General features: G+C 47.8%; 1 protein-coding gene across 1 annotated transcript in view; it reads left to right on the forward strand.

Annotated features, from left to right (window-relative positions):
- Positions 1-3,571: 3,571 nt before the first annotated feature.
- dlec1 (DLEC1 cilia and flagella associated protein) overlaps positions 3,572-25,344 on the forward strand; it is a gene marked incomplete at its 3' end in the record, with an annotated part of 153,270 nt that continues 131,497 nt past the window's right edge. Inside the window, exons 1-5 of the mRNA XM_052016127.1 lie at positions 3,572-3,823; positions 3,866-3,964; positions 6,587-6,679; positions 7,877-8,017; positions 16,363-16,519. Coding sequence (XP_051872087.1) covers positions 3,572-3,823; positions 3,866-3,964; positions 6,587-6,679; positions 7,877-8,017; positions 16,363-16,519 — 742 coding nt within the window. The remainder of the gene's footprint in view (positions 3,824-3,865; positions 3,965-6,586; positions 6,680-7,876; positions 8,018-16,362; positions 16,520-25,344) is intronic.

Consider the following 25,344-nt stretch of genomic DNA (forward strand, 5'->3'; position numbering starts at 1 on the left):
ACTCCCTCCCCAACAGCAGCATGGAGCACCTTCACCAGAGGGACCGCAGTGGTCCAAGAAGGAAGCTCACCACCACCTTCTCAAAAGCAAGTAGGGATGGGCAATAAATGCTGGCAATGTCCTAATACAACAGAAGTCAACAAGATGTGGAAAAGGTTTTCTCCTCTCTCCTACAGGAGTTCGGTGAAACTCTCTCTCACTGCTCCCCCTCTGTGGTTTTGACTGCTCTCTGGCTCTTCAATCACATTCTTACCAAGACTCACTACCAGAGGCACGTACCTTTTGGGCTACTGTCTCACCAATCCTCTACCCCTCTATATACTGGCCATGTCCCCTTCCTCTCTTCTCCCTCCTCTCTCCCCACCATCCCATCCCATCCTCCCCCTCCCTCCCCTCTCCCCTCCTCCGTCCCCCTCCCCCCCTACCCACCAACCCTCCGTCCTCCCTCCCTCCCTCCCCCTCCCATCCTCCCTCCTCTCTCTCCCTCTCCCTCCCCCTCCCCCCTCCTCCTCCCCCTCCCCCCTCCTCCTCCCCCTCCCCCCTCCTCCTCCCCCTCCCCCCTCCTCCTCCTCCTCCCCCTCCCCACCTCCTCCTCCTCCCCCTCCCCCTCCCCCCTCCTCCTCCCCCTTCCCCCTCCCCCCTTCCTCCTCCCCCCTCACCCCCTCCTCCTCCCTCCCCCTCTCACCCTCCTCCTCCCACCCTCCTCCTCCCCCCTCCCCCAACCCTCCCCCACCCTCCTCCTCCCCCCTCCTCCCACCCTCCTCCTTCCCTCCCTCGTCCTCCTCCCCCTCCCACCCTCCTCCTCCCCCCTCCCCCCTCCCTCCTCCTCCACCCCCTCCCACCCTCCTCCTCCCTCCTCCACCCCCTGCCCACCCTCCTCCTCCCCCTCCCCCACCCTCCTCCTCCCCCCCTCCCCCACCCTCCTCCTCCCCTCCTCCCACCCTCCTCCTCACCCCCCTCTCCCCTCCCCCTCACCTCTCCCCCATCCCCTCCAACCCCCTCACCTCCTCCCCTCCCCCTCCCCCTCCCTCCTCCCCCCTCCTCCCCCTCCCCCCCCTCCTCCCCCCTCCCCCCCCTCCTCCCCCCCTCCTCCCCCTCCCCCCTCCTCCCCCTCCCCCCCCTCCTCCCCCTCCCCCTCCTCCTCCTCCCCCCTCCTCCTCCCTCCCCCTCTCACCCTCCCTCCCCCTCTCACCCTCCTCCTCCCCCCTCCCCCCAACCCTCCCCCACCCTCCTCCTCCTCTCCCCTCCCTCCTCCTCCCCCCTCCCACCCTCCTCCTCCCCCCTCCCACCCTCCTCCTCCCCCTCCCCCTCCCACCCTCCTCCTCCTCCCTCCTCCCCCTCCCACCCTCCTCCTCTCCCTCCCCCACCCTCCTCCTCCTCCCCCTCCCTCCTCCTCCTCCCCCTCCCCCCTCCCACCCTCCTCCTCGCCCCCCTCTCCCCTCCCCCTCACCTCTCCCCATCTCCTCCAACCCCCACCTCCTCCCCTCCCCCCTCCCCCAACCCTCCCCCTCTTCCTCCCCCCTCTCCCTCCCTCCTCCTCCCCCGCCCCCCAACCCTCCCCCACCCTCCTCCTACCCCCCTCCCCCCACCTTCCTCCTCCCCCTCCTCCCCCCCTCCTCCTCCCCCTCCCTCCTCTTCCCCCTCCCTCCTCCTCCCCCCCACCCCCCTCCTCCCCCCTCCTCCCTCCCCCCTCCTCCCCCCCCTCCTCCTCCCCCCTCCTCCTCCCCCTCCCCCCACCCCCTCCTCCTCCCCCTCCCCCCTCCTCCTCCCCCCTCCCCTCCTCCCCCCCCTCCTCCTCCTCCTCCCCCCTCCTCCTCCCCCCCCCCTCCTCCCCCCCTCCCCCTCCTCCTCCCCCCCTCCTCCCCCCTCCCCCCTCCTCCCCCCCCCCTCCCCCCCCTCCCCCCCCCCTCCCCCCCCTCCCCCACCCTCCTCCCCCACCCCCACCCTCCTCCCCCTCCCCCACCCTCCTCCCCCCCTCCCTCCTCCCCCACCCTCCTCCTCCCCCACCCTCCTCCTCCCCCTCCTCCCCCACCCTCCTCCCCCTCCTCCCCCTCCCCCCTCCTCCCCCCCCTCCCCCACCCTCCTCCACCACCCTCCTCCCCCTCCCCCACCCTCCTCCCCCACCCTCCTCCCCCCCTCCCTCCTCCCCCACCCTCCTCCTCCCCCTCCCTCCTCCCCCACCCTCCTCCTCCCCCACCCTCCTCCCCCACCCTCCTCCTCCCCCTCCTCCCCCACCCTCCTCCTCCCCCTCCTCCCCCACCCTCCTTTCCCCCTCCCCCCACCCTCCTCCTCCCCCTCCTCCCCCACCCTCCTTTCCCCCTCCCCCCACCCTCCTCCTCCCCCCCCACCCTCCTCCTCCCCCTCCTCCCCCACCCTCCTCCTCCTCCCCCTCCTCCTCCCCCACCCTCCTTTCCCCCTCCCCCACCCTCCTCCTCCCCCCCTCCTCCCCCCTCCCCCCCCCTCCCCCCTCCTCCCCCCTCCTCCTCCTCCCCCACCCTCCTCCTCCCCCTCCCTCCTCCCCCACCCTCCTCCTCCCCCTCCCTCCTCCCCCCTCCCTCCTCCCCCACCCTCCTCCTCCCCCTCCCTCCTCCCCCACCCTCCTCCTCCCCCTCCTCCCCCACCCTCCTCCCCCTCCTCCTCCCCCTCCCCCCTCCTCCCCCCCTCCCCCACCCTCCTCCCCCACCCTCCCCCACCCTCCTCCTCCTCCCCCACCCTCCTCCTCCCCTCCCTCCTCCCCCACCCTCCTCCTCCCCCTCCCTCCTCCCCCCCTCCCTCCTCCCCCTCCCTCCTCCCCCTCCCTCCTCCTCCCCCTCCCTCCTCCCCCACCCTCCTCCTCCCCCTCCTCCCCCACCCTCCTCCCCCTCCTCCCCCTCCTCCCCCACCCTCCTCCCCCTCCTCCCCCACCCTCCTCCTCCCCCTCCTCCCCCACCCTCCTCCTCCCCCTCCTCCCCCACCCTCCTTTCCCCCTCCCCCTCCTCCCCCACCCTCCTCCTCCCCCTCCTCCCCCACCCTCCTTTCCCCCTCCCCCCACCCTCCTCCTCCCCCACCCTCCTTTCCCCCTCCCCCCACCCTCCTCCTCCCCCTCCTCCCCCACCCTCCTTTCCCCCTCCCCCACCCTCCTCCTCTCCCCCTCCCCCCACCCTCCTCCTCCCCCTCCCCCCCACCCTCCTCCTCCCCCTCCCCCCCACCCTCCTCCTCGCCCCCTCCCACCCTCCTCCTCGCCCCCCTCTCCCCCATCCCCTCCAACCCCCTCACCTCTCCCTCCCCCTCCCCCTCCCAATATCTGTCCCTGTGCAGAGTTTCAACTCTAAACGTCGACAATTCTTTTGCCCCCCACAGATGCCGCTCGACCCGCTGAGTTCCTGCAGCAGAATGTTTGTTGCTCCAGATTTAGTGTTGTCCATTGCCTACAGAGGAAGGAATGAGACACCAACACCAGATCTTGGGCCGTAGTTCTGCAGACAGGGCTGTCCAACCGCCTTGAACACCTCCAGTCAGAGTTCAGTATCCTTACTCTGCACTCATTTTAAACGGGTCAGAAAGAACATCAGCAAAGCACTAACTTCACGATATGTACTGTGCAGACTCTCACGGTGAATCTAGGGGTAATAAGTCACGGTTGAGGCGGACACCCAGCTCCAGAGTCCCGAGGGCGGGACGACGGACTCACCGAGGCCCACAGGCCGCCCTCTTCCCTCCCGCAAAGGCGGGAACGACCTTCTCAAGATGGCGGCTCGCCGGCGCCCATCAGCGCCCTTTGATTGGCCGCCAGTTGCTTGGTGACGGTTGCCCAGGCGACCGTTGTCAAACAGGCAAGATGGCGGTAAGAAGCCGGGCTTCTCCCGCTTCTGGCTGACCGACGGAGGGAGCGAGGGTGAGAAGGGTGACAGGGGAGAGTGAGAGGGAGACGCCGGGCCGGACACACCCCGCACTCCGCCTCAGGGGACACCTGGCGCTCACTCAGGTGAGTGGGGGAGTGGCCGTGACTGTGGAGAGACTGGAGCATGGAGCATGCAGCAACTGGGGCACTAACATCCCGCCACATTTGTTCACCGCCCTCGTTGGAGTCCTAGAGTTATACAGCAGGGAAACAGGCCCTTCGGCCCAGCTCCTCCATACCTATCACGGTGCTTATCCGAGCCAATCCCATCTGCCTACATTTGGCCCATAACCCCCCAAATCTTGGAAACACAAGAGACTGCAGATGGTGGAATCTGGTATTGGTTTATTTTTGTCACTTGTACCGAGGTACAGTGAAAAACTTGTCTTGCATACCGTTTGTACAGGTTAATTCATTACACAGTGCAGTTACATTGAGTTAGTACAGAGTGCATTGAGGTAGTAATGAACCTGGAACAACAGTCTGCTGAAGGAACACAGCGGGTCATGCAGCATCTGTGGGGGGAAAGGAATTGTTGAAGTTTTGGGTGGAAACCCTGCATCGGCTCTCTCTTTGCTATCCCACTGGGTGGGCACCGCGGTTGGCATGGACCCATTGGGCTGAAGGGCCTGTATCTGCTGTATTGCTTTGTGACTTTATCTGTAAACATCTCCAAATGTCTTTTAAATGTTGCAATTGTATCTGTGTTCCACTTCCTTGCGCAGCTCATTTCATATACCCACCACATTCTATGTGAAAAACTTGCCCCTCAGATCCCCTTTAAATCTTTCCCCTCTTAAATCTCTGCCCTATAGTTTTAGACTCATCTTCACTGGGAAAAAGACTGTGATTATCTACCCTATCTATGCCCCTCAATTTTATAAACCTGTATAAGGTCACCCCTCAGTCTTCTTCACTCCAGGGTAAACAGTACCAGTGTATCCAGTTCTCCTTATAAATCAAGCCCTCCAGTCCTGATAACATGCTTGTGAATCTGTTCTGCACTTTCTCTAACTTATTTACATCCTTCCTTTATTGTGGTGACCAGAACTGCACACAGTACTCCAAGTGCAGTCTCACCAAAGTCTTGTACAGTTGAAACATGACATCCCAACTCCCGTACTCAATGTCCTGAGTAATGAAGGCAAGTGTGCTTTCTTCACCACCCTGTCTACCTGTGTTGCCACTTTCAGGGAACTATGTACATGTACCCCCAGGTCTTTCTTTTCAACAATACTCCCCAGCCCTGGCATTCACTGTGTATGCCGTGCCCTGGTTTAACTTCCCAAAATACATTACTTTGCACTTTTCTCAATTATATCATAATATCCTAAAAATAATGTACTGGACAAATAGTTCATTACAATTTAATAATACTGCACGGTCTAAAAGCTTATTATAATATGATAGATAAAAGCCGCAGATTAGAAATATTGTTCTAATAGTCTGGTAGCTCTTGACAAAAATTTGGAATAACATTATACTAATGACCACATTTATCATAATTTTCTAATAATATTGTATGAGTGGTTCAGTTGCATTACAATATTTTTTATATATTCATTCCAATATTTATTTTCCATCCACTATTGCCACCGAACTGGGACATAATTAAGAGTAAATAATATTGATTGATCTGGAGTCACATATAGGGCAAGATGGCAGATTTTCTTCCCTAAAGGACACCATATGCATTTTTATGACAGTCCAGTGGTTTCATGATTACCATTATTGACAAAGCTCTAGATTTATTTAATTATTTGAATATAGATTTTCCAGATGTCATGGTGGGATTTGAATTAATGGTTCTGCACCAGGCCTTTAGACCTTATTCTAGTAACTTAACTTCAGTCCTACTGTATCATCATTTTCAGCTTTCTATTTCTGAAGATAAGTTCTAATGTTTGATTAGGTTCCTGAAATAATACTTGTGAAATGAATGAAGAAAAGGTTGTGGAGGAGAACAAATCCCCTTCTTTGGAACATATTAGTCCCTTGCCATTGGACATAAATCTTCAAAATCCAGATGAAGAAATAACAAAGGTAAAATGCTTGCAGGCAACCTGTGGAGCTTATACCATAATAAAAGTTTATTTTCTATGGGTGACACAGTGGCACAGCTGGTAGAGCTGCTGCTTCAGCAACCCGGGTTCTGTCAGACCTCTGGTGCTATCTGCGTGGAGTTTGCATGTTCTCTCTGTCACCGCTTGGGTTTCCTTCTGTGCTCTGGTTTCCCAAGAAATGTGGTTTGGTAGGTTAAATAGCTACTGTAAATTACCCCTGGTGTGTAGGTGAGTGAAAGAATACGGGGGCGGGGAGGAGAGAGTTGGGGAGAGTGTGGGGAGAATAAAATGAGATTGGTGTTGGATTAGTGTAAATAGATGCTTGATGGTCCACATGGACTTGATGGGCCAAAGAGCCTGTTTCTACACTGTCTCTATGGCAATGCTTCTTCTTGTTAACTAATTGAAACTAGCTGGTGTTTCAGTAGCATTTTCCATATCCTGAACACCTCCCATAGTGATTTTTAGTCACTGATTGGAAACACTTCACCATTGTGAATCATTTTGGTTGTCGTCTTCATAATCACGAACACAGCTGTCAGTTCAACCTAAAGATTACTTTCAAAACATTGGAACACAACATTACTTAGCAATCAAAATGTATTCTTTTCCTGCTTGTTATTTTTGCTTTATTTTCTGTCAGGATGCCTGTGAACTATACAAAAATGACACTGACTGGATCACCTCTTCAGAGCCGTTTATGTACAGACACCGACCAACATCAGAAAGAACACAGGTAAATTACATCAGCTCAATCCAGTCAACTGGGCAGGCTTGGTTCTTTGTCATTTGTTAAGAGTGTAAAATTAACTTGGACCATATGCCACAGAGATTAAGTACTTGGGGTAATATTTGCTCCAACAGTTGTTTCACCCCAAGAACCAGATCAGCACTCGCCATCATTGCTTTCCCAATGCCATTGGTGCTCAAGCTGCTCACTAAAGTTCAGTCATTTCTGGCATCAAAATAGTGAATGTTATATAATTTTGTTTTGATGTTAGTCACTGGAGCTACTGATTGGGTTACCTACAAACTTTGATCAATAATTATTTCTAATAGCATTTCTCTCATTCTACTGAGAACCTCCAACCATTCTTTATGGTAAACTTTCCTGTTCTTATTCTTTTCATGTTTCCTGTTTTAATGTCAACTTTCTTTTATGCTCCTTCATTGTTAATCAGGTACACCTTGCGTTAAAGCTTGGGTGAACTGGATTCAATGAGGAAATTTCAATTTAGAATCATAGAGTAATACAGCACGAAAGCAGGCCCTTCGGCACAACTGGTCCACACTGACCAAGACACCCACCTAAGCTAGTCCCATTTGCCTGCGTTTGGCCCATATCCCTCTAAACCTTTCTTATCCATGCACCTGTCCAAGTTTCTTTTAAATGTTGTTAATGCGCAACCACTTCCTCTAGCAGCTTGTACCACCCTCTGGGTGAAAAGGTTAAGATAAGATAAGATATCTTTATTATTCGCATGTACATTGAAACACACAGTGAAATACATCTTTTTGCGTAGAATGTTCTGGGGGCAGCCCACAAGTGTCGCCAAGCTTCCGGCGCCAACATAGCATGCCCACAACTCCTAACCCATCTTTGGAACGTGGGAAGAAACCCACGCAGACATGGGGAGAACGTACAAACTCCTTATAGACAGTGGCCGGAATTGAACCCCGGTCGCTGGCGCTGTAATAGGATTATGCTAACCGCTACACTACCGTGTCTGCCCTCAGGTTGCGCCTCAGGTTTCTATTAAATCTCTCCCATCTCACTCTAAACTTTTGCCCTCTAGTTCTTGATTTCCCAACATGGGAAAAAGACTGTGCATTCACCCTATCTATGCCCCAAAAAGAAATTAGATATATGCATGAAAAGTAAATAATTTTAAGGTTGTGGGATCTGACAACATACATCATTATTACCTATTAGGATATATCTTACTTATTGGCGAGTATCTTCAAAGATGTTTATACTGGAGAGGTGATTGGAAAGGATACAATGAAGAACCTTGTGAAATCACAAGGCGGAGACAATGCTTACCATGAGAAATTCGTGCAACAGCTCCAAAAGGTATGGCCTCCCTTTTCTATTCTTCCTTGTCACTGATTTGTAATGTGAACGATACTCAAAGATGTAGACTGTGATGAAGCTGAATTATTGCCTGTCAGTTTCCACTCCCTTCTGCTTTTCCTTTGGTGTGGGGATGGATTGTTGGTGACATTTGCCTCAGCAAGAGCCCAGCTGTGTAATTTAAGTCATGGGACTTGTCAAATGTCCATTCCCGGAATATGAAACTATGAGTCTCAGTAGGGGATACAGTAGCATAGTTGTTAAGCTAATGAACAACATCCATATACTGGACGATTGATTCATGGATTACAACTCTATTTGTACAAAAGGGAAACAGACCCTTTGACCCAACAAGTCCATGCCGACTAAGATGCCTATCTAATCCCATTTTCCAGCATTTGCCCCATATTCTGATTAAAAATTTCCTATCTATCTACCTGACCAAATGTTTTTTAAACATTTTAATTGTATGCACCGCTACCTCCTTCTCTGGCAGCTTGTTCCATGTACCAACTACCTTCTGTGTGGAAAAACTTGCCTCTCAGGTCCTGTTTAAATCTTTCCCCTCTCACCTCAAACCTATGTCCTCCAGTTTTAGACTGCCCTACTCCAGGAAAAAGACTCTGTGCGTTCACCCTATCTATGCCCCAAAATGAAATTAGATATATGCATGAAAAATCAATAATTTCAGGGCTGTAGGATCTGACAATGTACATCAGTAAACTCATTATTACCTTTTAGGATATATCTTACTTGTTGGCGAGTATCTTCAAAGACATTTATACTGGAGAGGTGATTGGAAAGGATACAATGAAGAATCTTGTGAAATCACAAGGCGGAGACAACCCTATCTATTCCCCTCTTAATTTTTTAAACCTCTATAAGGTCACCCCTCAGCCTCCTTCACTCCAGGGAAAACAGTCCCAGCCTGTCCAATCTCTCCTTATAACTCAAGCCCTCCAGTCCCGGCAACATCCTTGTCAATCTTCTCTGCACCCTCTCTCGCCTCCAGCTCAATCATATCCTTCCTGAAGCATGGTGACCAGAATGGCACACAATACACCGTGCAGTCTAACCAATGTTTTGTACAACTGGAACATGATGTCCCTACTTTTGTACTCAATGCCACGGCATGCCGTATGCTCTCTTCAATACCCCGTCTATCTGTGTTGCCACTTTCAGCAAACTATGTACTTACTTCTACCCCTAGGTCTCCCTGTTCATCAACACTCCCAAGAGTCCTGTCATTCACTAGATTCAAGGACAGCTATTTTCCTTCCACCATTTGGTTCTTGAACCAACCTGCACAATCCTAATCACTACCTCAGTGTAGCAACACGATGACCATTTTGACCACTTTGCACGACAAAGGACTTCGTTTTTTTGTTCTAATTGTGTTCTTTCTTATAAAAATTGTGTATAATTTAAATTTATGTTATGTTTTTCTTGTGAATGCTGCTTATCTGATGATATATGTTTATGATGCTGCTGCAAGTAAGTTTTTCATTGCACCTGTGCACACATATACTTTTTGCATGTGACAATAAACTTGACTTTGACTTTGTACGTCCATTCTTGGTTTAACTTCCTAATGGCAGATGAAATTTAACTCAAGCAAGTGCAAAGAGATGCACTTGTCTGAGTTAAATTTCATCTGCCATTCCTTTACTCACTTTTCCAGCTGATCAATATCCTGTTGTAACTTTAGACAACCTTCGTTACTGTCCAGTTTTGGTATCACCTGCAAACCTATTAATCATGGAATTTAGGAGCCGAGAGGTATTGTTGCAGCTATATAGGTCCCTGGTCAGACCCCACTTGGAGTACTGTGCTCAGTTCTGGTCGCCTCACTACAAGAAGGATGTGGAAGCCATAGAGAGGGTGCAGAGGAAATTTACAAGGATGCTGCCTGGAATGCGGAGCATGCCTTATGAAAGCAGGTTGAGGGAACTCGGCCTTTTCTCCTTGGAGAGACGGACGATGAGGGGGGACCTGATTGAGGTGTATAAGATGATGAGAAGTATTGATCGGGTAGGTAGTCAGAGGCTTTTCCCCAGGTCTGAAATGGTTGCCACAAGAGGACATAGGTTTAAGGTGCTGGGGAGTAGATATAGAGGAGATGTGAGGGGTAAATTTTTTACTCAGAGAGTGGTGAGTGCGTGGAATGGGCTGCCGGCAATGGTGGTGGAGGCGGATACAATAAGGTCTTTCAAGAGACTTTTGGATAGGTCCATAGAGCTGAGAAAAATAGAGGGCTATGGGTAAGCTAGTAATTTCTAGGGTAGGGACATGTTCGGCACAGTTTTGTGGGCCGAAGGGCCTGAATTGTGCTGTAGGTTTTCTATGTTCTATGCTACCTACATTCTCATCCAGATCATTAATATAGCTGACAACCACAGGGGATCCCGTACCGCTCCCTGTGGAACAATGCTGGTCATAGGCCTCCAATATGAAAAGCAATCCTTCAGTACCATCTTCTGCCTCCCACCCCCAAGCCAATTTTGATTCCAGTTGGGTAGCTCACCCTGGATCCCATGTGTTTTAACCATCCAGACAAGCCTACCAAGTCCCATCCAGACAAGTCTCAAAGGCTTTGCTAAAGTCCATATAGACAACGTCATCAATCCTCTTGGTAGTCTCTTCAAAGAACTCAAATCAAATTATTGAGGCATGAATTCTCAAGCACAAAGCCATGCTGAATATCCTTAATCAGTCTTTGCTTTGCCAAATGCAAATTAATCCTGCCTGTCAGAGTCCCTTCAGGTAATTTTCCCACCACTGATGTAAGGCTCACCGTCCTGTAGTTTCCTGGCTTGTCCTTGCAGCCCTTATTTATAAAGGAACAACATTAGCCATCCTCCACTCTACTGGTTCCTCACTCGTGGGTAACAAAGACTTAATCTATAACCAGAAAAAACACTAAACTGAGCAAGCAGTGATAATGCTGCAGGAATGGATTTCTCAGGGTTAGAGATATAAAGTAACAGGTCATCTGCATATAGTGATATCTTATGTGTCCCATTTCCATGAGTAATACCAAATATGTTAGAAGAGTCCCAAAAGGCAATTGCCAAGGGTTCCAAGGCAATATCAAATAATAAAGGACTTAAAGGGCAGCCGTGTCTAGTACCTCGAAAAAGCCTGAAAAAGGGGGATCACTGATTATTAGTAAGTATTGAAGCCAAAGGTGTATAATATATCAATTTAATCGCGGATATAAAATTTGGGCTAAAATTAAATTTCTCAACCGTGTTAAATAAATATTCCCATTCGACTTTATCAGGTAACGAAGATACAGAAATCTCTGCCAGGGCCCCAGCAATTTCTTCCCTTGCTTCCCACAAAGTCCTAGGATGCACCTGGTCAGGCCTTGGGGATTTAAGCACCTTTATACACTTCAAGACTACCAACACCTCTTCTTTCATAATGTCAATATGTTTCAGGATATCACTGTTTTATTCCTTTAACTCGCTAGCTACCATGTCCTTCTGCACGGTAATGATATGAGGTATGAGTTTATATCCCACACTGGCAACTGGAAAAGTTTAGCTTCAGGTAATAGGTTAATTCCTGGGATGAGAGTGACATGAGTGGTATTGGTATTGGTTTATTATTGTCACTTGTACCGAGGTACAGTGAAAAACTTGTCTTGCATACAGATCGTACAGGTCAATTCATTACACAGTGCAGTTACATTGGGTTAGTACAGAGTGCATTGATATAGTACAGGTAAAAACAATAACAGTACAGAGTAAAGTGTCACAGCTACAGAGAAAGTGCAGTGCAATAAGATGTGAGGTCACAACAAGGTAGATCGTGAGATCATAGTCCATCTCATTGTATAAGGGAACCGTTCAATAGTCTTATGACAGTGGGGTAGAAGCTGTTCTTAAGTCTGGTGGTACATGCCCTCAGGCTCCTGTATCTTCTACCCGATGGAAGAGGAGAGAAGAGAGAATGTCCCGGGTGGGTGGGGTCTTTGATTATGCTGGCTGCTTCACCGAGACAATGAGAGGTAAAGACAGAGTCCAAGGAGGGGAGGCTAGTGTCCGTGATGCGCTGGGCTGTATCCACAACTCTGCAGTTTCTTGCGGTCCTGGGCAGAGCAGTTGCCGTACCAAGCCGTGATACATCCAGATAGGATGCTCTCTATGGTGCATCGGTAAAAGTTGGTGAGAGTCAAAGGGGACGAACCGAATGTCTTTAGCCTCCTGAGGAAGTAGAGGTGCTGGTGAGCTTTCTTGGCCGTGGCATCTATGTGATTTGACCAGGACAGGCTGTTGGTGATGTTCACTCCCAGGAACTTGAAGCTCTCAACCCTCTCGACCTCAGCAACATTGATGTAGACAGGTGCATGTACACCACCCACTTTCCTGAAGTCAATGACCAGCTCTTTTGTTTTGTTGACATTGAGGGAAAGGTTGTTGTCATGACACCATTCCACTAAACTCTCTATCTCCTTCCTGTACTCCGACTCATCGCTGTTTGAGATACGGCCTACTACGATTGTATCATGTGCAAACTTGTAGATGGAGTTAGAGCAAAATCTATAAGAAAAGATATAAGATTCCTTTATTAGTCACATGTACATCAAAACACACAGTGAAATGCATCTTTTGCATAGTGTTCTGGGGGCAGCCTGCAAGTGTCGCCACGCTTCCGGCGCCAACATAGCATGCCGACAACTTCCTAACCCGTACCCGTAATCTGGTCACACAGTCATGAGTGTATAGAGAGTAGAGTAGGATGCTGAGAACGCAGCCTTGTGGGGCACCAGTGTTGAGAATAATCGTGCCAGAGGTATTGCTGCCTATCCTCACTGATTGCGGTCTGTTTGTTAGAAAGTCAAGGATCCAGTTACAGAGGGAGGTGTTGAGTCCTAGGTCTCGGAGTTTGGTGACAAGCTTGCTTGGAATTATTGTATTGAAGGCAGAGCTGTAGTCAATAAACAATAGTCTAACGTAGGTGTCTTTACTATCCAGATACTCCAGAGCAGAGTGTAGGGCCAGGGAGATGGCATCCGCTGTAGACCTGTTTTGGTGATAGGCAAATTGCAATGGGTCGAGGTTGTCTGGCAGGCTGGAGTTGATGCGTGCCATGACCAGCCTCTCAAAGCACTTCATGATGGTGGATGACAGAGCCGCTGGGTAGTAGTCATTAAGGCATGTTACCTTGCTTTTCTTCGGTACTGGGATGATAATGGTCTTCTTAAAACAGGTGGGAACCTGAGATTGAAGCAGGTAGAGGTTGAATATGTCCGCAAATACTTCTGCCAGCTGATCAGCACAAGATCTGAGCACACGGCCAGGTTAAAGAAATTAGGTTTATATTCTTTGGAGTCTAGAAGAATGAGGGGTGATATTATCAAAAAATATAAGATCCTAAGGGAGTATGACAGGGTAGACGTTGAGATGTTTCTACTAGTAGGAAAGTCTTGAATGAGGGGACGTAGTTATAAGTTTAGGTGTCAGTCATTAAAACTGAGGTATGTAGGAACTTCTTGCAGAGGAGGGTGAATCTCTAGAATTCTCTTACCCAGAGAGTTGTGGAGATTGTATTATTGGAAGTATTTAGGAGGAGGTAGATAACATTTTGAAAGATCTGTGAGTTGAGGGCTATGGGGAACTGGCACACAAGAGAAGATTATGCCTGGGGCAAATCAGCCATGATTAGATTGAATGGTGGGGCAGGCCCGAGGGGCCAAAAGGTCTACTCCTGCTCCTATCTTCTTATGTTATTAAATAATATCTGGAATGAAACCTTGCATCCTTAATAGTGATAGTGAAACTGCAAGATTGTCATTAAAAAACGATCTTAACCAGTTGTCTGTCCTTAACCAGTCTGATCTATATGTGACATATACCCAGTACCATTAACTGCCCTCTGAAATGGTTTAACATGTCATTCTGTTAACGAGCAGTTAGAGATGGACAACAAGTACCAGGTTTGCTAGTTATGTCCAGATCTGTGACTGAATAAAAATCATCAAAAAGAAAATAAACGCTTACATTTCTGCAGCATGTGTCACAACTCAGAATGGCCTTAAGCACTTTGCAGACCAGAAATGCTATGGAAGTTCAGTCACTCTTGTAAATAACACAGCAGTCAACATATGCACAGCATTCTCCAGCAATATGATAATGTCCAGAAATCCTGTTTTGGTGTTTTTGATTGGAGACAAATATTGGCTCCACATGCTGGGGAATTCTCCCTTCTGCTACTTGCTCCCTTTTCCTATGCTCTGAACTTGCATGAAAGTTATTCATCACCAATGAAATCCCACTGGCCTGAAACATAGAACATAGAACAGTACAGCACAGGAACAGGACCTTCAGCCCACAATGTCTGTGCTAAACATGATGCCTGAAACACTGACACTTTTTTCTCTCTTATCTGACTGCTAAATGGCTGCAGGTTTCCGGTAGCCGCTTCGTTTTGTTCAAGTGAAGGATTGGCTTTGCAAGCTGAAAATTAGGTGTCACATCCTCCCTTTTATAAGAGCTGGTCATTGACTTCAGGAAGGGGGTGCACCTGCTCCTGTTATTGGTGCTGAGGTTGAGAGGGTTGAAAGCTTCAAATTCCTAGGAGTAAACATCACCAATAGCCTGTCCTGATCCAACCATGTAGACGCCATGAGCAAGAAAGCTCACCAGCGCCTCTGGTTCCCTAGGAGGCAAAAGAAATTCGGCATGTCCCCGTCGACCCTCACTAATTTTTATACATGCACCATTGAAAGCATCCTATCTGGATGTATCATGATTGGTATGGCAACTGCTCTGCCTGAGATTGCAAGAAACTGGAGAGAGTTGGGGACACAGCTCAGCACATCATGAAAACCAGCCTCCCTTCCAATAAGCCAATTTCAATTTCGTTTCAATTTCAGTTTTTCACTTGGCCTCCCCTTCTGTTGAAACTGTAAGGACATAAATTCCACGTTATACCTTCCACTTAATAGAAATGAATCCAGCAGATTGTCTCATGGCAAAAGGCTGGCATGTAAAGTGATATAAATTGGTAAAAGTTGGTAAATTGGTTTATTATTTTCACATGTACTGAGGTACAGTGAAAAACTTTGTTTTGCACGCAATCCATACAGATCATTTCATTACAACAGTACATCGAGGTAGTACAAGGGAAAACAATAACAGAATGCAGAATAAAGTGTTACAGGGAAAGTGCAGTGCAGGCAGACAATAAGGTGCAAGGCCATAACGAGGTAGATTGTGAGGTCAAGAGTCCATTTTATCGTACTAGGGGACCGTTCAAAGGTCTTAGCGGGAGCGGGATAGAACAGCGGGATTCAACAGCGAGATAGAAGCTGTCCTTTACAATGAATCTAGCGAATGTCCCATGGCAATGTCTACAACCCATCACTGTTAGAGTGAAACCAGGGGTTATACTCATTTTAAAGTTGCAGGTGAACAATTTGAACAGAAGATAGCAACAACATAAGATAAGATAAGATATCTTTATTAGTCACATGTATGTCAAAACATACAGAGAAATACATCTTTTTACGTAGTGTTCTGGGGGCAGCCCGCAAGTATCGCCACGCTTCCGGCGCCAACATAGCATGCCCACAACTTCCTAACTCGTACGTCTTTGGAATGTGGGAGGAAACTGGGACACTCGGAGGAAACTCACGCAGACACGGGGAGAACATACAAACTCCTTACAGACGGAATTGAACCCGGGTCGCTGACGCTGTAAAACATTACGCACTACCGAGATACAAATGTAAAAGGAAATTATTGTGGAGTCTGGAAATCTGAAATAAAAAGAGTGACTGCTGGAAGTACTCAGCAGGCCAGGCAGCATGAGTAGAGAGAGAAAAACAATGTTAGTATTTCAGGTCAATGACATTTCATCAGAGCACAAGGCACAACAGCTGAAAAATGTAGGTTAGGGAATTGCATTAGGATTCCATTAGAACTGGATGATTAGTAAAGGCCTAAATCAAGGAACAGCTGAAGATTTCAAATTTCATAAAGTCAGCTAGGAAATTGAAATTCAGTTGATGAAATAGATATAGAATTCAAGACCAGAGTCAGTTGCAGTGACTGTGAAACCACTGGATTATCATAAAATACAACATTTGTTTCACTACTGTCCTTCAGGGAAGGTAATTTGCAACCTTTATCTGGTCTGGCCTGTGTGTGCTTCCAGACCCACAGAAATGTAGTTGAATCCTAACTGCCCTGAAAAACCACACAGTTCAAAGGCATTTAGTTGTGCCAATAAATGTTGGCCTTGCCAGTGATGTCTGTATCCAGTGAAAGTAAATTAAATATCACCCATATTAGCTTGTTGAAATATTTGAATTAATTCTGGTGGTGATTATCTAGATTCATGAAGAGTATGAGAGGCGAATCGCAGAGGCTGACGCTGTTGAGAAGCACATCATCCAGGCCCGAGCACGGGCAGCAGCAGCAGAGGAGAAGGCTCTGAATAGAACGAAGGAGGGGAGCAGAAATAGTTTTAACTCGGAGGGATTGCCTTCAGGTAAAACCTTTCTGATTGCATAATATCAGCAGTAAATAGAAAGAAACAGTACACAGTACAACCCAACCCACCTCTCCGCTTTCCTTTCCCATCAGATTCCATCATCTGCAGCCCTTTGTTACCTCCACCTATCACCTCCCGCCTCTCTCCCTTTCTCCATCTGCCTATCACCCCTTCTCACCTGGCCACCTACTTCTTGCCAGCTCTAGCTCCACCCCTGTGAAAAATGTACCCTTCCGATCTCTTTTAAAACTCCTCCTTCTCATCTTAAACCTATGCCCTCTAGACATCCCTACCATGGGAAACAGGCACTGGCTATCTGCCATGATACCTTTCATAATTTTATAAACCTCTATAATGTCACCACTCAGCCTCCTTTGTTCCAGGGAAAACAGACCCAGCCTATCCAATCTTTCCTTGTGACTCAAGCCCTACATTCCAGGCAACATCCATGTGAATTTTTTCTGCACCCTCCCTTTCTTAATCATATTTTTCCTGTCGTGTGGCAACCAGAACTCCAGGTGCAGCCTCACCAAAGTCTTTTACAACTGTAACATGTCCCAACTACTGTACTCAATGCCCAGAGCAATGAAGACAAGCATGCCAAATGCCTTCTTCACCACATTGTCTATCCGTGTCTCCATTTTCAAGGAACTGTGTACTTGTGTCTCTCTTTTTGCCCTCCAAATTTCCTTCTTAAGTGTACTCCTACATCCTTGATACTCCTGAAGGGACTTGCTTAATTCCAGCTAACTGTACCTGACATATGCCTCCTTCTTCCCATAGAACAATACAGCACAATACAGGCTCTTCGGCCCACCATGTTGTGCCGACCTTCTAACCATTCCTAAGACTATCTAACCCCTTCCTCCCACATATCCCTCTATCTTAAATTCCTCCATACACTTATCTAACAATCTCTTGAACTTGACCAACATATCAGCCTCCACCACCACCCCAGGCAGCGCATTCCATGCACCAACCACTCTCTGGGTGAAAAACTTCTCCCTTGAAATTCCCCCCCATTACCTTAAAGCCATGCCCTCTTGTATTGAGCATTGGTGCCCTGGGAAACAGGTGCTGGCTGTCCACTCTATCTATTCCTTTGTACACCTCTATCATGTCTCCCCTCATCCTCCTTCTCTCCAATGAGTAAAGCCCAAGCTGCTTTAGTCTCTCCTCATAATCCATAATCTCTAATCCAGGCAGCATCCTGGTAAATCTCCTCTGCACCCTTTCCAACGCCTCCACATCCTTCCTATAATGAGGCGACCAGAACTGGACACAGTACTCCAAGTGTGGTCTAATCAGAATTTTGTAAAGCTGCATCATTACTTCGCGGCTCTTAAACTCAATCCCACGATTTATGAAAGCTAACATCCCATAAGCTTTCTTAACTACCCTATCCACCTGTGTGGCAACTTTCATCGATCTGTGGATATGAACCCCCAGATTGCTCTGCTCCTCTACACTGCCCAGAATCCTGCCATTTACCTTGTACTCCGCCTTGGAGTTTGTCCTTCCAAAGTGTACCACCTCACACTTCTCCGGATTGAACTCCATTTGCCACCTGTCAGCCCAGCTCTGCATCCTATTAATATCCCTCTGTAAGCTTCAACAGCCCTCCACACTATCCACAAACCACCAATGTGTCATCTGCAAACTTGCTAACCCACCCTTCCACCCCCTCATCTAAGTCATTAATAAATATCACAAAAAGTAGAGGTCCCAGAACCGAGCCCTATGGGACACCACTAGTCACAGCCTTCCAATCCGAATGCACTCCCTCCACCACAACCCTCTGCTTTCTACAGGCAAGCCAGTTCTGAATCCACACGGCCAAGCCTCCCTGGATCCCTTGGCCTCTGACCTTCTGAAGAAGCCTACCATGTGGAACCTTGTCAAACGCCTTACTAAAATCCATGTAGACCACATCTACTGCACTACCCTCATCCATATTCCTGGTCACCTCCTCAAAGAACCCTATCAGGCTAGTGAGGCAAGATCTTCCCTTCACGAAGCCATGCTGGCTGTCCCTAATCAGTCCATGATTCTCTAAATGCTCATAGATCCTATCTCTTAGAATCCTTTCTAGCAGCTTACCCACCACAGACATAAGGCTCACTGGTCTGTAATTCCCTGGACTATCCCTACTACCTTTTTTGAATAAGGGGACAACATTCGCCACCCTCCAATCCTCTGGTGCCATCCCCGTAGACAACGAGGACTCAAAGATCCTAGCCAACAGTTCAGCAATCTCCTCCCTCGCCTGGAATATTCCATCAGGCCCTGGGGTCTTATCTGTCCTAATAACAGCTCCAACACATCCTCTCTCTTGATAGCTACATACTCTAGAACATTACCCTTACCAACACTGTCCTCAGCGTCATCAAGACCCCTCTCCTTGGTGAATACTGGTGAAGTATTCATTGAGAACCTCACCCACTTCCACAGCTTCCAGTCACAGCTTCCCACCTTTGTCTATAATCGGACCTACCTTTACTCTAGCCATCCTTCTGCTCTCCACATACGAGTAAAAAGCCTTGGGATTCTCCTTAACCCTACTCGCCAAAGCCTTTTCATGTCCCCTTCTCACTCTCCTCAGCCCCTTCTTAAGTTCCCTCCTTGCTACTCCATATTCCTCACGAGCCCTGTCTGATCCTTGCTGCTTACACCTTATGTATGCTGCCTTCTTCTTCCTAACTAGTTTTTCCACCTCTCTTGTCACCCATGGTTCCTTCACCCTGCCATTCCTTCTCTGCCTCACTGGGACAAATTTATCCCTAACATCCTGCAAGAGATCCCTGAACATTGACCACACCTCTATAGTACATTTCCCTTCAAAAATGTCATCCCAATTTACACTCTCAAGTTCTCGCCTTATAACTTCATAATTTGCCTTTCCCCAATTAAATATCTTCCCGTCCACTTTGCTCCTATCCCTGTCCATGACAATTCTATAAGTTATGGAGCAATGGTCACTGTCCCCCAAATGCTCACCCACTGAGAGATCTGTCACCTGACCCGGTTCATTACCTAAAACTAGATCTAATATGGCATTTCCTCTAGTCGGCCTGTCAACATACTTTGACAGGAATCTGTCCTGGACACACTTAACAAACTGCGCCCCGTCTAAACCTTTGGCGCTAAGCAGGTGCCAATTAATATTTGGGAAGTTGAAGTCTCCCAGTCTAATAACACTGCTATTTTTGCATCTTTCCAAAATCTGCCTCTCAATCTGCTCCTCAGTATCCCTACTGCTACCAGGGGGCCTATAGAATACTCCCAGCAGAGTACATTATCCACCCTTTCTGCCACTGTAAGTGTCCCTGACCAGTATTTCCACCCCTCCTCCTCTTCTCACCCCCCCCATCCTTTTTAAAACACTGAAAACCAGGAATATTCAATATTCATTCCTGCCCTGATGTCAGCCATGTCTCTGTGATAGCCACAATATCGTAGTCCCATGTACCTGTCTAAGTATCTTATTCCTGATGCTTCTTGCATTTAAGTAAATGCACTTTAGCCCATCCGCCTTACTACTTTTATAGCCTGTATTCTGCTTCTCCTTCCTCAAATCCTCTCTACCTGTTAGATCTGACTTTTCCCATCCCCTTCTTCCTCTGATCTACTCCTCCGGTTCTCATCCCCCTCGCAAACTAGTTTAAACCCTCCTGAACCACCCTAGCAAGCCTGGCTGCAAGGATATTGGCCCCCCTCAGGTTCGGGTGTAACCCGTCCTCTCTGTACAGGTCCCACCTTCCCCTGAAGAGATCCCAATGATCCAAAAATCTAAAACCTTGCCTCCTGCACCAACTTCTCAGCCATGCATTTATTTGCCATCTCCTCCTATTCCTACCTTCATTATCGTGTGGCACTGGCAGCAATCCCGAGATTGCTACCCTTGAGGTCCTGTTCTTCAGCCTTCTGCCTAGCTCGCTGAACTCACTTTTCAGGACCTCATCCCTCTTCCTACCTATGTTGTTGGTACCAATATGAACCACGGCTTCTGGCTGTTCTCTATCCCGCTCAAGGATCCTGTGGACCCGATCAGAAACATCCCGGACCCTGGCACCTGGGAGGCAACATACCATCCGGGATTCATGCTCACTGCCACAGAACCTCCTATCTGTTTCCCTGACTATTGAGTCCCCTATCACTACTGCCTTCCTCTTCTCCTCCCTTCCCTTCTGAGCAGCAGGACCGGTCCCAGTGCCAGAGACCTGGCTACTGCTGCTGGGCCCCTGCAGGTCATTCCCCCCCAACAGCTTCCAAAGTGGAAAACCTGTTATTAAGGGGATCAGTCTCCGGGGCCCTCTGTACTCTCTGCCTGTTCATTTTCTTTTTCCTTTTCTCTCCCCTGACAGTCACCCTTCTATCTACTTCCTGGACCCCAGAAGTACCTGCTCTAAGGGGGGCGACTGTCTCCCAATGTACATTATCTACGTAACTCTCTCCCTCCTTGACGCTCCGAAGTGTTTGAAGCTGCAACTCCAGCTCATCAATTTTGAGCTGAAGTTCCTCCAGCCTCAAGCACTTACTGCAGATATGGCCATCGTGGACCACAACGAGGTCCACGAGCTCCCACATTAAGCAGCTGCAGTACACCACTATGTCTTCCATCTGAACTAATTCTTTTTTCTCCCCTACCTAGTTTTTTCCTACTTAAAAATTTATAACAGATAACAGGTAAACCTTACCCTTACTTACCAGCTACTCATCTGCCTCACCCCTTTAAGCCGAAGCCCCTTGAGCGAAAGCTCAAATCACTCTGCTTCGTCTCACTCCGCTGCCCATTCCGATGCTGCCCGCTGGATATGGCAGTTTGCTTTTTAAACTGCCCGCGCTTTCCCTGCTGACGTCATGCACCTGCGCAGTGCTGCCCCCACTATTCCCGATGAGAACTTATATAAAAAACTTACAAAAAAGAACCTGATAAAACAAAACCTTATAATAAAAACCTTATATAAGAAAAAAGAAAAACTTATCTGTTCCAAAGTCCTGACGCCTGCCGAAGTGAAACCCATAAGATCTCCAAAGTTTTTTTTACTCGCTTTTTAAACTGACCAGTCCCTCAATATCCCTCATCAACCATAGTCCCCTAATCTTGCCATTCACTCTGACGGGAAAATGCCGGCCCTGAATTCTCCTTATCTCTTTTTTTAAAAGCCTCCCACTTGCCAGATGTCCCTTTACCTGCAAACAACCTCTCCCAATCAACTTTTGACAGTTCTTGTCTGATGCTGCTGAATTAGCCTTCTGCAATTTGGTACTTTAAGTTAACAGCCAGTCCTATTTTTAGAGGACTATCTTGAAACCAATAGAATTATGGTGACTGGTCTCAAAGTGCTCCCCCACCGGCACATCAACTACTTGCCCAGCCTCATTTCCTAAGTGGAGGTTGAGTGTAGACCTTTCTCCACTGTTCACAGTCAGGTCATCCACATATTCCTGGACACATTTAACAAATTCTGCCTAATCTAATCCCTTAGAATTTAGGAAAGGCCCTGTCAATATTACAGAATTTATAAATCACCTACTATCACACCCCTATTATTCCTACACCTATCCCCGGTTTCCGGTTTCCCTACACATATATTCTTCTAATTCCTGCTGAATATCAAGAGACCTATAGTTTAATCCCATCAAAGTGATTGTCCCTTTTCTTATTTTTAAGTTCTACCCATGTGGCCTCACTGGGCATTCCTCCGAGGACATCCTCTCTAATACTGCTATGATGTTCTTCCTAATCAATAGTGCAACCCCCCCCTCCTCTTTTACCTCCACCTCCTGTCACTCCAGAAGCATCAGTACCCCAGAACACTGAGCTGCTAGTCCTGCCCATCCCTCAACCATGTTTCTGTTATAGTTATAATATCACAATCCCATGTGTTGAGCCATGCTCTGATTTCATCTGCCTTACCTGTTAGGTTTATTGCATTAATGTAAATGCAGTTTAGTCTTCAAAACCTTCCACACTCCCTATCCTGCCTCTGCCTGGTCTGTCTATGAACTCGCTTGCTTTAACCTCGAAATTCACTTAATCTTTCTCATCTGATTCACTACTACTTTGTGTCCCATCCCCCTACCAGACTAATTTGAACCCTGTCGAGTAGCACTGGGGAACCTTCCCATGAGGATATCGGTACCCTCCAGTTCAGATGCAACCTGTCCCTATTGTACAGGTCACCCCTGCCCCAGAAGAGATCCCAATGGTCCAAGCAGCTGAAGCCCTCCTGCCTGCACCAGCTCTTCAGCCATGCATTCATTTGCCCTTTCCTCCTATTCCCACCCTCACTAGATGAAAGACAAGGGAACACTTCTATCAATGCTGTCGTAGACAAGTGCATGTTGTCTGTAAGGCATGGTCCTGAGAGCACATTTATGTGAGGGGCAGCATGGTGGTGTGGCGGTTAGTGCGACGCTATTACAGCGCCAACGATCGGGGTTTGATTCCCGTCGCTGTCTGTAAGGAGTTTGTACGTTCTCCTATGTCTGCGTGGGATTCCTCCGGGTGCTCCGGTTTCCTCCCACATTGCAAAGACATACGGGTAGGTTAATTTGAGTTTAAAATGGGCAGCACGATCTCGTTGGGCCAGAAGGGCCTGTTACCACGCTGTAAATAAAATTTTTTTAAAAATTTAAAAATTTACAGGTATATATAGCTTCTGTGTTGAACAATGCAAAGAGATGTGAAGGTGAGGTTTTGTGGGTTTATTCCTCATGTTGCTTCACTTATTGCCTGCCACAGACCAAATCTGGAGCTATATCCTTCAGATCTCACTCAACTCAGTCAATGATGTTGATGGTTCAGGGTCACTCTTGGTGATAGACATTGGGGTCACCACCCAGAATACACTCTGCCCTTGTTACTATCAGTGCCTCTTCCAAGCATTGCTCAATACAGAGCAGCCCTGATTCATCACGGAAGCTAGTCAGCAGCTATTGCATGGTAGGTGGTTGCCTTGCCCACGGTTGATGACCTGATGCTATAAGACTTCATGGAATCTAAAGTCAACACTGAAGATTCCCTCTCATCTCTCTAACACTGTACGACCACCTTTGGTGGACCTGCCCTGTTGTTGGGACAATGCAGACCTAGGGGTTGTGATGAAGGAGTTTGTAAGCTATATTTCTATGATCATATGAGGCTTAAAAGTAATATATGAAATAAGTGCAAGTTTTCCGTTGGTTATCCTTGGGACTCGCCAGGTCAGATTATCCAAAGGCCTTTATTATGCCACATAAATTCTAGGAAATGATGGTACATGTGAAGTACCATCATGTGGAACAGAACAAATCTCCCAGTAAATTATGGTGTAAAATAATAGCATTTTTCACATGTACCATCATTGTCTGATAAAATCAATGATGATTGCCAGTTTGAAACATCTAAGCTATTGTTCGTGCTGTTACCAGTTAGACTGAAGAAAAGTAATATCAGAAGCTTGGCAACAACATGATTTAATCATTTCTTGTGAATTTGATTGTCGATAATCCTGTGAAGTAGATTTGCGAAATCTGCTCTAAAGTGCAGGTTGTTGTAAGCACATGAAGAAACTATTAATAGCCAGGTACGTAAAATATAACAAAATATAAATAGCTATTAGGGTTGTAGACCAATTATTATTTTCCTTCTTGGGAAGTTGACACCAGCCTAATTTGTAAATCTACATGCAATTTATTAACTATTATTTAATTGCTTCTTCATTTAGCTGAAACTAAAAGCTTGCTGCTGCTGTAAGAAGCAAGGAAGATCCATAGGATTCTATCTAAACCAAAACTGTCTGTTCATTGTCATTGCAATATCGGGAAGAGTACACATTGCCAGACACCTAGTGAAAAGTCTCACCAACAAGAGTAGTCTTGAGAGGCCAGAAGTTCTGAAGAATAGCCCTGCCCAGAGAGAGCTGAGTAGGTGGAATTTGCCACCACAGGATATGTTCAAGGAGAAGTTAGATAAGCAAATGAGGGAGAAGGGAATGGAGGGTTATGATGATGGTCATCTTGAACCATGCTCATGGTTCAACAGGACCATGAATGAAAGATCGAATTAGTTGTGTTGAATGACATGCTCATATGCTGCTTATTCAGTGTAATTCTGTGTAACAAACTGAGCATAAAACAGTGGGAGAGGATTTCAGTGGAAAGCTTTCCCAACTGAAACCATCTCCTGCTTGCATTTGATGCTCAGATATACACACTTGTTTGGCAAGGATCATTAGATAGTGATCAAAGACAGGAATGCTGACTGACTATTTCCCAAGATGGGAGTACCGCCAGCAGTCACCTTCTGTGGTTGAGACCATGCTATACACAGAAGTGATGTGATAATGCCCAAATAAGCTTTCTTTATGGGATGCAAATTAAAAGGTAATTATTGGCCAGTCCATTGCTGAGAATTCCTACGCCCTTAAAAATATTTCTGTGGGATTATTTACATCCACCTGAGAGGACAAGTGTGGCCTCACCTTGACACCTTTTCCAAAAGCAGCACTGCAGCACACTGGAGTGTCACCCCGGCTTAAATGCCCACACCTCTCAAAAAGGATTGAACTAGCAATTGTCTTTCTCGAGGTGAGGATGCTGCCCACACCTTATGCAGCTAAGTCATTTATTGTGGTGTGAGGCTGGGTTCTCTGCGAATTCTTCTTCTCCTTGCTAGATTAAAGCCAGTTTATCTGAGGCCCTGGTATTAACAGGTGACTTGATGCCAGTGATAGTAGTGTGACAACAAATCTCTTTGCGAGTGGAATTCATGTACTGCATTGTGATAAGTTGGGTGCGGAATGGGGGGTGGGGGGGGGAGAAGATAAGTAAGTTAC

Source organism: Pristis pectinata, chromosome 5 (assembly GCF_009764475.1).
Source record: "Pristis pectinata isolate sPriPec2 chromosome 5, sPriPec2.1.pri, whole genome shotgun sequence".
In the NCBI taxonomy this organism is placed as follows: domain Eukaryota; kingdom Metazoa; phylum Chordata; class Chondrichthyes; order Rhinopristiformes; family Pristidae; genus Pristis; species Pristis pectinata.